The 13,903-nt window shown below is 49.9% G+C and overlaps 1 protein-coding gene across 1 annotated transcript; it reads right to left on the bottom strand.

The window, feature by feature from the left end:
* Positions 1-547: 547 nt before the first annotated feature.
* On the bottom strand, positions 548-7,186 carry LOC126016397 (popy Class I histocompatibility antigen, A-1 alpha chain-like). Its single transcript, XM_049778972.1, has 7 exons — positions 6,994-7,186; positions 6,141-6,248; positions 5,654-5,914; positions 4,544-4,819; positions 1,974-2,249; positions 1,775-1,879; positions 548-594 (listed from the first exon to the last, which is right to left on the bottom strand). Exons 1-7 carry the CDS (start codon positions 7,154-7,156, stop codon positions 548-550), a joined length of 1,236 nt encoding a protein of 411 aa, XP_049634929.1. The 5' UTR covers positions 7,157-7,186.
* Positions 7,187-13,903: the final 6,717 nt, after the last annotated feature.

Raw genomic sequence — 13,903 nt, 5'->3', positions numbered from 1 at the left:
AGAGGCTCTGATAGAGTGATCCCGGTCACGACAAACTGTCAAGTGGAATCTGTGGGACTCTCCTGTCCATCTCTTCAGAATCAACTAAGTGTGAGAGGGTTTATGGAAGATAGAAAGCCAGTTTGGAGATCCAATACTCATGGGAGAAGGCAGATGAGAGCCAAGGGCTCAAATTGGGAGGTGAGTGGAGCCTTTGCAGTTGGATCACACCTGTTAGCCAGATGTGGGGAACCTCCAGTTCCCAAACACATAGAGAGAACTTCCTGAGACCATGAGGGATGACCATCAGAGGATCTGCATGAGCTCCGGTCCCTTATGGATTCGAGAGTTATGGTCCTTCCACCTGCAGAGGAACAAAGAAAGTTACCTGAGTGTATTCCCTGCAGAGACACAGTACCCCAACGTGCTCTTTACGCCTCTCTGCTCAGCTCCAGGACAATGGGCAGGCCCGGGGTGCAGAGACAGACAGACTCCATGTTTCTGAGGTTCAGAGGCACTTCCCCCATGCTTCAGCAAGCATGAGCTTTCCTTCCTCTCCCCACCTGGATCATTCCACAATTACCTGAGCTTGCTGGTAAGAATCTTTGTTTCTGGCTGTTGGGACAAAAATGCACAAAGTTAAAACTTGTTAAAAAAAAAAAAAGTTAACTTGTTAAAAAAAGTAAAAACCAGGGCCAGTGAGATAGTACAATAGGAAGGGCAATGGCTTTGTGTCTACCATCAATCTAGGTTCAATCCCTGATCCCATATGGTCCCCCAAATCTACCAGGAATAATCCCTGAGCGTAGAGCCAAGGAGTGATCCCTAAGCAATGCTGGGTGTAGCCCCAAAACAAGACACTAAGGCTCAGTTCTTTCTCTTTCTCAGAGCTAGCATGGGTTTTGTCTTTTCTTTTCTTTTGGTGGGGGGTTGGGCCACATCCGAACTGCTCAGGATTTACTTCTGGCTTTTTTTTTTTTTTTTTTTTTTTTTTGTTTTTTGGGCCACACCCGGCAGTGCTCAGGGGTTACTCCTGGCTGTCTGCTCAGAAATAGCTCCTGGCAGGCTCGGGGGACCATATGGGACACCGGGATTCGAACCAACCACCTTTTGGTCCTGGATCGGCTGCTTGCAAGGCAAACACCGCTCTGCTATCTCTCCGGGCCCTACTTCTGGCTTTGTGCTCAGGGATCACTCCTGACCCATTGTACTATAGGTCTGGCCCTGTTTAACCAGCATTCTAACTTCTTCCCAACCAGCTCTATGATCTAAACCTCTAGCTCCAATTTCTAGAGAGATACTATAGCAGAGAATGTGCAGGCCTTGCACTGCTGACCCAGGCTCAATCCTCGACACCCTATAAGGTCCCCTGAGCCCAGAGCCAGGAATAAGTTCTGCTTACAGCTGGGTGTGTTTCCATCTCCCAAAAGGAAAAAGAACCCAAGAGGATGTTTTTGCAGGAGACAACAAGCATACCATCTTGTTGGGTTACAGTATCTAAATAAACCTGTTTTCTCACATCAAAGCTTTTCCCTCTCCTCCTATTACATTTCTTTTGGTTTTGGCCACACCCAGCACTTAATCTTGGCTCTGTACTTAGGGATCACTTCCAGCAGAGCTTGGGGAACCATCTATAGAGTTCCAGAAATTGAACCCAGATCAGCTATGTCCTATTGCTCTGGCCTTCTAGTCTTGGCTTTCTCGTAGTAAAGACCTCTCCTTGGACTCCGTACCATGCCCCGTGGGGTGGGAAGTCAGGAGAAGGTCTCCCTTCCTTACTTCTTAACCTACTCACCTTGCCAACACTTCTTGGCCAAGACCAGAATTCCAATGCCCAGCAAGATGGCAACCAGGCTAGTGAGGACCCCCATGGTCACAGGGACCTGGGGAGAGGATGGCTCTAAGAAAGGTTCAAGAAAAGTCACCATGAGCTTCATTCCAGGCAGCCTCCCTGCCCTCCAGCACTTCCCTTGGTTCCCAGCCCAGGCACTCACCCCATCCCACAGTTAGTGTGTCATTCAGGCTTGAGTGTTCCACGAGACAGCTGTAAGAAGATTCCTTTCCCTCTGGCACGTCCAAGGCTGCCCATGTCTGGTATGTGCCGTCCCCACAGGGGCGTGTCTCCACATACTCAGTGTCCTGTACCAGAGCCTCCTCACCTAGCCACCAGCTCAGCGAGATGTCCCGGGGATAAAAACCCAGGGCCCAGCACTTCAGCCTGGCACGCCCGTCCTGGGCCACTTTCCGCGTCACCTTCACTGTGGGCGCTTCTGCAGGGAGAGGGGTTCCAAGAAAGGTGATCCTCCTGCTCTCTTGCATCCTCCCCCACAGAGCTGGCTAAAGCAGCAACTTCCCCAGGATAGAAGTTTAGAAGGAAAAAAGGGATGGGGAAGGCCAAGGGACAGCACTGTGAGGAGGGTGTTTGCCTTGCACTTGGCCGACCCAGGTTCCATCCCTAGCATCCTATATGGTGCCCTGAGCACAGCCTGGGCTGTACCTCCCCTCACCGTAAAAAAAAGTTTATTTTAGTTAGATGAGCAGAGGTTGGCATCTGACTGAAGAAGGTCCTTCCCGCCTTTTCCTGTGATGATTCCTTGTTCTTGTTTTGTTTTGCTTCATTTTTGGTTGTTTGATTTTGGGGCCATACCTAGCTCTGCACTTAGGAATCTTCCTGGCAGGCTCGAGGGATTCATATGTGATACCAACCCAGGTCAAACATGTACAAGACAAGCACCCTACCTGATGTATTATTGCTTTGACCTCTATAGATTCCTCGTTCTAATTTGGGATTTAGAGCTAAAGACCTGAACTCTGAATCACTGCACTCTGCTTTCAGACTTACATCTTCCTCCAGAGTTTGTCTGTACTTGGACTAAGGAATGTCTTCATCACCTCAGACCATTCCCATCCCACTCCTCCATCCCCAGCCATCTCAGTTCACATCTCCTCAGACACATAAACATCAATGTTTATATAAGTCCTACCGCCAGGACCAGGAGATGCTCAGGAAGTAGTTGGAGTCTGAGGAGCATAGAGAGCAGGAGGCATTGGTGAGGTGTGAGCAAAGGGGCATGATTGTCCTGGGAATTCTGAATAGTCCAGAGATTGGTGAAGGACCTCCTCGAGGCCTGAACTCCACATCCCAAGAAACATAACGGAGTGGAACAATAACAAAACAAGGATGGTGTTTGCCTTGCATGTGGCCAACCCAAATTCTATCCCTCACATCCCATATGGTCCTCTCAGAATGGCTAGGAGTGATTCCTGAGTGCATAGCTCTGGGTATCATTGGGTTTGTTACCAAAAAAATATAAAATAAAACAATAAAACAAAACCAAGAAGCATAACCACAGGGTGTTAAATACCCAAAGATTTCATCAACCACTTATACTCACTGCTCTCTATATTGGCATTTGGCTTCTTTTTTTATTTTATTTTTATTTTTTTAGTCTTCTTTTTGTTGTTGTTGTTGTTGTTGGTGTTGGTGGTGCTGGTGGTGGTGGTGGGTGGTGGGTGGTGCTGGTGGTGGTGGTGGCATTTGCCTTCTTTCTGGCTCTAGCTTACTTGACCACGTATCCCCCCACAAGGAATACAGAACTCTACCCACAGGTCAAACAGGATGACATCAGAGAGAAGGTACTGCCAGGGGCAGCTGAGTCTGAGTGACATGACGAAACTATTTGGGATGGCCTTGAGATGCTGTAGTCTCACTTGGTAGTCGAAAGTGTCTTCCAAATGTGTTCATGTGTTTAGGATGTTCCAGACCCAGCCTTGGAATATAAAATGCTTGGGAATTCCTGCTTCTAACCTCCCCTGCCAGCTGCCTGCACATGCCTCACCCCCTTCAGATCTCTAAAAAACAGCTCCTGCCTTTGTTTCAGGCCCAGTTTTTGAGCATGTGCTCAAGGAGGTCCTTTGGCATTAATCAAACAGGCTTTTCTACCTCTCAAGACATGCTGTTTGATTTTTTTCCTGGCTTTGGGGCAGAGATGGAGGGTGGGGAGAGAGGTTCTGTAACACCCTCAGGACTCTTAAAACTTTTTGTTTCTTTGTTTTTGGGCCAGACAGAGTCATGTTCAGGATTTACTCCTGGCTCTGTGCTCAGGGACCACCCCTGGTGGAATCAGAGGACCATATGGATATGTTGCTTTTTTCCTGTTTCGGGGCCACACCTGGTGATTCTCAGGGGTTACTCTTGGTTCAACCCTCAGGAACAACTTCTGGTGGTGCTAGGGATATAGTTCTGGGGACACCTTAGAGCAAATCTGAGTTGCCTGTGTGCAAGTGCCTTACCTGCTGTACTTTTTATCGGGGGCACACCCCCTTGGTGCTCAGGGATCTCCTTCTGGCCCTGAACTCAGGAATTGCTCCTAGCCTTGCTTGAAGGACCATGCAGGATGCCAGAGATTGAACCTGGATTGGCTGTGCAAGCCTTACGCGCTGTGCAATCCAGACCCACCCACTGTACTATTGCTTTGGCCTCGTCAGGCCTCTTTTAAACAGGAAGGTCTCCTTAAGAATCGGCAACTGGGGTGTCACTCTGTGGCCACAGGAGGGGCCTTACCTCTCCGGGTGAGGCTGTGTCTTCCTAGCTCCAGATACCTGCGCAGCGAACTGAGGCAGAGGCCCTCTAGGTACACCTTGTCGTATTCGGCATAGCAGCGTTCCATCTCCCACCTGCGCTTGGTCTGCAGGGCCACGGGCTGTGCTGACACCCAGCTCAGAGTCTCCAGGTCCAGTGTCAGGTGGTCCTGCCCATCGTAGCCAAAGTGCCAGAAGCTGCTGGAAGTGCCGTCGTCGTGGATCTCACAGCCAAACATGCGCTGAGTGCTATGTGTGCCTGCATGCATGGCCAAGAGGGAAGCGTGAATGTATGTGTTGGGCAGGGGGTTTGCACTCCCAAGAGCCAGGGAGAAGGCCGCCTTCTACGGCAGATTCTAGAGTGTGGGGCTAGGGTATCAGCCTGAAAATAAGTGGGCTGAAGAGGTGGTACAGTGGGCAAGGTATGTGCCTTGCCTGCAGCTGACCCAGATTCAATCCCTGGCAACACCAGGAATGATCCTAGATCACAGAGCTAGGAGTAAGCCTTGAGCACTGAGAAGTGTGGCCAAGAAACAAGAAAAGGACAAATAAAGAGGGGCTGGATTGTACACTGGGTACTTTGCTTTGCATACAGCCAACCCAGGTTTGATCCCTAGACTCCCATATAGTCCCCTGAGCCGTTAAATGTGAATCCTGAGCCAGAGCCAGGAGTAACCCAAAAACAAACAAACAAACAAAAACACTTCTGGAACTGGAGAAATAGTACAGCAGGTAAGATGCTTGAATTGCCCATGGCCAACCCGGGTTCAAATCTCGGCATTCCATATGGTGTCCTGAGCTCCCCAGGAGTGATCCCTCAATCCAGAGCCAGGAGTAAGCCATCAGCACCACCAGATGCGGCCCAAAATAAAAAATAACAAAATAAAACCAAAAACGGGGTTGTTCAAGCTCAAACACACAGGCATGGGCACCCAGAAGCTCAACCTGTTGAATTTGGGGAAGGGCTTCAGCCCCCAATCCCTATCCTCATGCTCTGGCTTGATAACCACCCATCACCCCCCACAACTCCCCTTGCTGATTGGAGGAAGGTCTTGGGGGCCCTCTCCACTTCTCTCCACTCCTCTCCCTGTACCTGCACTCTGGTTATGGTAGCCCATCACTCTCCACATCTCCACCTGCTGCAGTCTGGCCCAGGCCCTCTGCTTCTGGGTCTCCGTCTCCCAGTACTGGCTGCCCACTGCTTCCATCCATGGGGCCTGCGGCCGGGCCTTGTCCTCCTGACTGTCAAACTGGATGAAGGGCTGGTCGTCGACATACCCAACAGCCAGGAACTGGGGGAGCCGAGGCCCTGGCTCCGAGAGGAACAGGTAGTGGTAGTGCAGGGAGTGTGTCCCTGTGGAAACAAACCATTTCAGATTCGGTGGCACAGCCAAAGGAGCCTGCATGTTTGCTGTCGCTGAGCAGGTTCAGCAGTGGAAACATATCTAGAATGTTTCGTGAACAGGAGGAAAATGTCAACAATTCAGTTGAAAATTCAGTGCCTGGGCTGGGAGATAGTACAGGAGGTAGGTACTTGCCTTGCACCCCTCACCTCTAAAAAAAACAAAGCAGCGTCTTACCTCCGGGCCAGGGCTCGTTGTTTAACTTCAGGTTGGCCAACTCTGCCATCACCACCTTTGCTAAGGAAGCCGGGTGATCAGCCACTACAGGCAGCCCCCAGGGACTCTCTATTGAGAGAAAATGGGATTATTTGGGGGGGGGGGGGGTCCCACACATAGGATACCTGGCTCTGTGTCCCTGAGTGCAGTGCCTGAAATAACCCCTGAGTATCATCAGACCTGGCCTTCCATGCCTCCTCCCCACACCTCCCTGGCAAAATAAAGGGAAGCTTGATTTGTACTGCCACTGGGGAGTAAAACAGACCTCTCTCCTATTTCGAATCTGTTTCTAGTCATCGAAGGCAGTTCCCAGAAATGCCACAACATGCTGCTTCTTCCTTTTTTCCAATCCTGTGGCTTTTGTGCCACACCAGCTGGTGCTCAGGGGTCCCTGGGGACCCCCTAGGGTGCCAGGCCCACATAGGGGGAGCCACTCGCCAGGAAAGCACCCTCCCTCGGTCCCCGTCCCGGGCCCCAGAAAAGCTGCTTCTTTGCAAAGCAAAGCAAAAGCAAGAGTCTGGTGCCAAGGACGGCGGCTGTGATCGCGACGATCCCGGCTCGGATGGAGGCGAGCCGGTCCCCTGGCCTGGGCACCCACCGGCACCAAGGGCGCACCCTGGGCGTGGAGGCCAAGTCCCGCAGGCACCAGGAGCCGAAGTTGAGCAAGAGCAGAAAGTCCCGCCTGTCACGGCGACCGCGGAGACCCGGCGACACCCCGGCCCTCCGAGGGGCGACTTGGGGTCCCGCTGGCGCTCACCCGGCTCGGCGCCCTCCCGCCCGCTGGGGAGTCGGGGGTCCCGCGCGCGCCCCTCACCTGCCGCGGCGTGCAGCATCATCAGTCCCGGCAGCAGCAGCAGCAGCGGCGACGGGGCCCGGGCTCCGATGGCCGCCAGCCTCGCGTGCCGCCCCGGGGCGCCGGTTCCCGGGGTCCGAAGCGCGCGGAGTAGCCGCGACCCGGCGGCCGCATCGTCCCGCATCTTCCTCCCGGGTCGCCCCCGCCCTTGCGAGGCGAGCACGCCCACGCGGCAATCCCCGCCCAGTGGTCAAAGTCCCGCCTCCTTGCTGGCCACGCCCACACAGGTCTCTTAGTTTTTCCCAGTCCGCCCACTTGTCAAAATTCCGCCTCCTTATTGGCCATGCCCCAAGCCAATCTTTCCCCAGCCCCGCCCTCTTGGCACAGACCACGCCTCTTCTCAGGCCACGCCCTCTCAGGTCTTTCTCCGACTGCGCCCCCAAGGCCACGCCCACAACCACACCGGGGTCTTTATCAAACCCCGCCTCCTTTGAGGCCACACCCACGTGCGGTTTTTCTCCAGCCCTAGTTGTTTCTTCTTCTTCTTCTTCTTCTTCTTCTTCTTCTTCTTCTTCTTCTTCTTCTTCTTCTTCTTCTTCTTCTTCTTCTTCTTCTTCTTCTTCTTCTTCTTCTTCTTCTTCTTCTTCTTCTTCTTCTTCTTCTTCTTCTTCTTCTTCTTCTTCTTCTTCTTCTTCTTCTTCTTCTTCTTCTTCTTCTTCTTCTTCTTCTTCTTCTTCTTCTTCTTCTTCTTCTTCTTCTTCTTCTTCTTCTTCTTCTTCCTTCTTCTTCTTCTTCTTCTTCCTTCTTCTTCTTCTTCTTCTTCTTCTTCCTTCTTCTTCTTTTCCTTCTTCTTCTTCTCTTTTCTTCTTTTCTTCTTCTTCTTCCTCCTCCTCCTCCTTCTTCTTTTCTTCCTCTTCCTCTTCTTCTTTTCTTCTTCTTTCTTCTTCTTCTTCTTCTTCCCTTCCTCCTTTCCTTCCTTCCCTCCTTCTTTCCCTCCTTCCTTCCTTTCCTTCCTTCCTTCCTTCCTTCCCTCCCTCATTCCCTCCTTCCTTCCCTCCTTCCTTCCCTCCTTCCCTCCTTCCTTCCTTTCTTTCCTCCTTCCTTCCCTCCCTTCCTTTCTTTCCTCCTTCCTTCCTTCCCTCCCTCCTTCCTTCCTTCCTTCCTTCCTTCTTTCTTTCTTTCTTCTTTCTTTTTTTAAATTATCTTTTTTTGTTTGTTTGTTTTTTGTTTTGTTGGTTTTTGGGCCACATCCGGCGGTGCTCAGGGGCTACTCCTGGCTGTCTGCTCAGAAATAGCTCCTGGCAGGCACGGGGGACCATATGGGACACCGGGATTCGAACCAACCACCTTTTGGTCCTGGATCGGCTGCTTGCAAGGCAAACACCGCTGTGCTATCTCTCCAGGCCCATAAATTATCTTTTTTTTTAACACCGTGATTACAAATATAATTGTAGTTGTATGATTACAGTCATGTAAAGAACACCCCCCTTCACCAGTGCAGGATTCCCACCACCAATTTCCCAGATCTACCTACTCCCCACCCCACCCTCACCTGTACTCGAGACAGGCTTTCTTTTTCCCTCATTCATTCACATTGTTGATAGTTTTCAGTGTAGTTATTTCTCTAACTGCACTTATCACTCTACGTGGTGAGCTTCATGTCATTAGCTGCACCTACATGGGAGGATGGGGGGAAGTAAGGGTTGGGACTGAGGCAGTAAAATATTAGAAATGAGCTTTGTAGGACAGTATCAAGGTCCCAATACAAGATGGATATTATGGATATATGCACACAATACTATCAATATGAAAACAAAGAGAAAAAATTTCCACTGACTATCCTAACATAAACCAGTGCTAGAACAGCCTGCCCTCCTCCCAGAGCACATTCCCATTAGTGTAGGGAGAGATAGGGGGAAAGCCTGTTGACCCCTAGAGAGTCCACCTAGACCGGTGCCCAGGGAAAGACTGAAGTCCAGGGGAGAAAAACCCTATACCTGGCAATAGCTGGTCTCCAGAATCAAGGAGGAAACCAGAAGCCAGATGTCTGCCCGCCCTCCCCCTCCATGCACCTCCCCCCTGGAGTACGGAGGAAGGGGAGAACCTGAGGACCACTAAGAGTCCACCTGAACCCACTTCTGGCCATCTGAGCTGGCACCCAGGGAAGGCCTGGAGTCAGAGGAAAAAGACAAGGACGGCTGGGGGCCTGCCAAGCCTCCCAGCACTCCCCAGGTTAGGGAGAAGGGCTCCGGTATGGGGCCTCCCCAACCCCCATAACTGGCAAGAGCTGTTCTCCAGAATCAAAGAGGAAACCGGAAGCCAGGTGTCTGCCTGCCCTCCTCTCCATGCACCTCCCCGCTGGAGTATGGAGGGAGGGGGGAACCTGAGGACCACTTTCCCTTCCCTTCCCTCTTTCTCTATTTCTCCCTTCCTTCCTTCCTTCCTTCCTTCCTTCCTTCCTTCCTTCCTTCCTTCCTTCCTTCCTTCCTTCCTTCTACCTTCCTCCCTTCCTTCTTTCTCTTTCTTCTTTCTTTTTTCTCTCTTCCTTCCTTCCTTCCTTCCTTCCTTCCTTCCTTCCTTCCTTCCTTCCTTCCTTCCTTCCTTCCTTCCTTCCTTCCTTCCTTCCTTCTCTCTCTTTCTTTTATCTTATTTAGATCTTTCTTTCTTTCTTTCTTTCTTTCTTTCTTTCTTTCTTTCTTTCTTTCTTTCTTTCTTTCTTTCTTTCTTTCTTTCTTTCTTTCTTTCTTTCTTTCTTTCTTTCTTTCTTTCTTTCTTTCTTTCTTTCTTTCGTTTTTTCAGGCCACACCCTTTTGGTGCTCAGGGGTTACTCCTGGCTACACGCTCAGAAATTGCCCCTGGCTTGGGGGGACCATATGGGACGCCGGGGGATCGAACCGTGGTCCTTTCCTTGGCTAGCGCTTGCAAGGCAGACAGCTTACCTCTAGTGCCACCTCGCTGGCCCCTATTTAGATTTTTCTTTTTTTTTTTTCTTTTTTTTTTTTTTTGGTTTTTTTTGGGCCACACCCTGTGCCGCTCAGGGGTTACTCCTGGCTATGCGCTCAGAAGTTGCTCCTGGCTTCTTGGGGGACCATATGGGACGCCGGGGGATCGAACCACGGTCCGTCTTAGGCTAGCGCAGGCAAGGCAGGCACCTTACCTCCAGCGCCACCGCCCGGCCCCTAGATTTTTCTTAAGACTGATTTACAACTGTCACTTTCTCTCTCACAATTTCTATTAATATATTTATATTAAGTTCAAAGCCCATTTTCTGGCCTTCAAGAGAGCCATTACACTGGCCCAGATTGGGGTTATTTCAAAAATCAGGTAAAAGTCCCTATTTATTCAAAAGTCCTAAAATATGCTAATAAGGGGCCAGAGTAAAAGCACTGCAGTAGAGCATTTGCCTTGCATGCCAATGACTTAGGACAAACCCAGGTTCGATCTCCAGCATCCCATATGGCCTCCCAAGCATCGCCAGGAGTGATTTCTGAGAGCAGGCCAGTCCTAACCTCTGAGCATCTATGTGTGTGGCTCCAAAACAAACAGACAAAAACCAAAATTTATACTTGCTCTAACAAAATTTAAAGAAATGGCTAATAAGGGTCTTTAGCTATAGTCATATAGACACGCAGATATTATAGGTATAGTACAGTGTGAAGGACGCTGGCCTTGCAAATGGCTGACCTGGGTTTGATCCCCAGCACCCATCTGATCCCCCCAGTCTACCAGGAGTGATCCCTCAGAGAAGAGTAATCCCTGAGCACCACCAGGTGTGGCCCAAGAAACAACAAAGTAAAATACATAAGGTAGAAAACAAGAAAGTCAACTCCTACTGGTAATTGGGACAGGACTATTTTGCATCTTTACTTCCTCCTGCAAAGGAGACCTGGCTTTGCAGTTAAATTTATTTGACATTTGTAAAATAGGGCAATGTCTATTAAAAAAAAAGTTGGCATGGGATCAGAACACCTGTGATTTCTGCTGGGAACTCAGACATTGTTTCTGCTAAATCTGGTTCAGCTTTGCACTTGCAAAGCTTCCCCACAGGAAGAAAAGGTCACATTTCAACCAGAAGGAAAAGACAATCAAGGTGGTTTTCATTTTTCTTTTTTTCCATTCAGGTTGTCTGATTCCCCGGGATTTCTGACCAGGGTCCACTTGATATTACAGCTACACCTACTTTTGATATTTGAAAACTCAAATATCAAATTTGAGGTGGGAGCTGATACTCTGTTTGGGTGGGGTACAGAGTTTGCCGTCTGACAGAGGGTGGGATGTCCTGCCTTACACCATACATACCTGTCTTTCAGGCTCTCACAAAGGAAAGTTACTGGGCTATACTGATCCAGATTTAGACCCCAAAATTTGGGCCTGGAATATAGTATAGCAGAATGGATGTTTACTTTGCACGCAGTTGCCCTGGGTTCAATCTTGCATCTCACCTGATCCTCCCAAGGATGCCAGGAGTGATCTTTTGCCCCCCCCCCCTTTTAAAAAATATTTTTTGTTTTGTTGTTGTTGGTTTTTTGGCCACACTCAGTGACGCTCAGGGGTTATTCTGGCTATATGCTCAGAAATCGCCCCTGGATTGTGGGACCATATGGGACGCCAGGGAGTTGAACCTTAGTCCAGCCTAGGTTAGCGTGTGCAAGACAGATGCTTTACCCTCTGCATCAGCGCTCTGGCCCCCCCTTTTGTTTTTTGTTTTATGATCATAACCACCAGTGATCAAGGCTAGCTCTGAGCTCAGGGATCTGACAATGCTTAGGGTACCAAATATTTTATCCAGGCCAGTCACATGCAAGTGCTCTATCTTCATTACTATTGCTCCAGCCCCAGGAATGACCTGGAATACAGACGTAGGAGTAAGTGTTGAGCAGAATCAAGTGTGGTCCAACTAAAAAAAAGAAAAAAAGAAAAAACTATTAGCTGGAGGGGCTAGAGAGATAGCATAGAGGTAAGGCATTTGCCTTGCATGCAGAGGGACGGTGGCTCGAATCCCGGCATCCCATATGGTCCCTCGAGCCTGCCAGGAACGATTTCTGAGCATAGAGCCAAGAGTAACCCCTGAATGCTGCTGGGTGTGCCCCCCCAAAACAAACAAACAAACAAACAGACAAAAAAAAAACCCAACAACTATTGGCTGGAGCAATAGAACAGCGGTTAGGGTATTTGCCTTGCCTGCGGTTGACCAAGGTTTGATCCCAGCATCCCATATGGTCCCACAAGCTGACCGGGAGTAATTTCTGAGAGCAGATACAAGAAGCAGATACAAGATACTTCTCAGCACTGTGGGGTGTGGCCCCCAATTTTTGCTTTAAGCATGTCACGTCCACAATAAAATATTTCTTGAGGAAGCTTAGAAACAGAGACACACATGGGGCCAGAGCATAGACAATTGGGGTTTGATCCCCAGGACAAGCCCTTCTCGGAGTTATCCCTGAGCATAGAAACTGAAGAAAGCCCTGAACACCACTGGGTGAGGCCCAAATCAACGAAGTCAGGGATAGAAGAGCTACGTGTGTCCTCCAACTTTGCTACTATGACTGTGTACGTATCCCCCAAACTATTTAAAGATCACTTATATCAGGTAAGATAGTCCTTATAAGAAGTACTATTAGAACTTAGAGGAGTCAGTTATGGGGCCAGAGTGATATGACAGCTGGCAGGGCATTTGCCTTGGATGCGGCTGACCCAGATTCAACCCTATCCCATATCGTCTTCCAGCCACCCCAGGAATGATCCCTGAGCCCAGAGTCAGAGCAAACCCCAAGCACCGCCAGGTATGGCCCCCAAACAAATAAAATAGCAAAAGTCCTCTAAAATCAGTGCAGACAGAGACCCCAGGGGTGAAGGCTCCTGGCTCACTGCGCCCCCTGGTGGTGCTCAGAGGCTGCTCTAGGCTCTGTGCTCAGGAGCCAGCCATGGCCTCTTTCCCGCCTGAAAGAGATGCCCAGTTCCCCACGTTGTCCTTGTTCCCTATCTGTCCTACTTGTATTCATACAAGCCACCCTATATTTTAAATATCTCACCAGAATCGCGTCTCTGAGACTTTATTTCAGTTTTATATTTTGTTTTGTTATCTTTCTTTTTCTTTTGGGCCATCCAGGGCAGTGCTCTGAGCTTACTCCTGGCTCTGAGCTCAGGAATCACTCCTAGCAGGGATCTCAGGAGGTCTCAGAGGTGGGGTGCCAGGGACTGACCCTGGATCAGCTGCGAGCAAGGCAAGCACCTTAACCTCATAGTAGGCTGCTGTACTGCCATTCTGACTCTTACTTTTCACTTTTAGTTCGTTTGGGTTTGGGGGTCGCGCCCAGTGATGCTCAGGAACTGCTGGATCTGCACTCGGAATTACTCCTGACAGTGCTTGGGGTACCATGTGAGATGCTGGTGATTGAACCCGGGTTTGGCCCCGACATTTTCTTTTTGCCTCCTCAAGATAGCAAATAGATTCCCGTTCTTCCCTCTGACACTTCCCCTGGCCTCACCCTTTAAAAACTAGGCTTGAGGGGCTAGAGAGATAGCACACAGTAGGGCATTTTCCTTGCACTCTGCCGACCCGGGATGAACCTGGGTTTGATCCTTGGCATCCCATATAATCCCCTGAGCCTGTCAGGAGAAATTTCTGAGCACTGATCCAGGAGTAACTCAGGATGTGGCCAAAAAACCCAAAAACCTAGTCTTGGGATGGGGAGAATGGCAGAGCAATAGTACAGTGGCTAAGACATTTGCCTTGCACAGGATTTACTCATACCTAGTAAATTCTGGGTTCTATCCTTGGCATCCCATATGGTCCCTGAGCGCCATCAGGTATGATTCCTGAGTACAAAGCCAGGAACAACTGCTGATCACTGTCGGAGCCCTGTCTGGGTGTAGAGGCCTGAAGTAGGGGTGCCCTAAGAATTAAGGAAACAGGGGCTGAAGAGATAGC

This window comes from Suncus etruscus, chromosome 8 (genome assembly GCF_024139225.1).
Source record: "Suncus etruscus isolate mSunEtr1 chromosome 8, mSunEtr1.pri.cur, whole genome shotgun sequence".
In the NCBI taxonomy this organism is placed as follows: Eukaryota; Metazoa; Chordata; class Mammalia; order Eulipotyphla; family Soricidae; genus Suncus; species Suncus etruscus.
The sequence above is the reverse complement of the archived record's forward strand: the minus strand, read 5'-3'. Positions and strand labels throughout refer to the sequence as shown.

What these genes read in the sequence shown, in the direction of transcription:
- LOC126016397 (XM_049778972.1), bottom strand. Translation starts at nt 7,156, where the DNA reads ATGCGGGACGATGCGGCCGCCGGGTCGCGGCTACTCCGCGCGCTTCGG. An exon ending in CAACGAGCCCTGGCCCGGAG is followed by an intron (nt 5,915 to 6,140) that starts GTAAGACGCTGC and finishes TTGTTTCCACAG; the next exon opens with GGACACACTCCCTGCACTAC. An exon ending in ACACAGCCTCACCCGGAGAG is followed by an intron (nt 2,250 to 4,543) that starts GTAAGGCCCCTC and finishes CTCTCCCTGCAG; the next exon opens with AAGCGCCCACAGTGAAGGTG.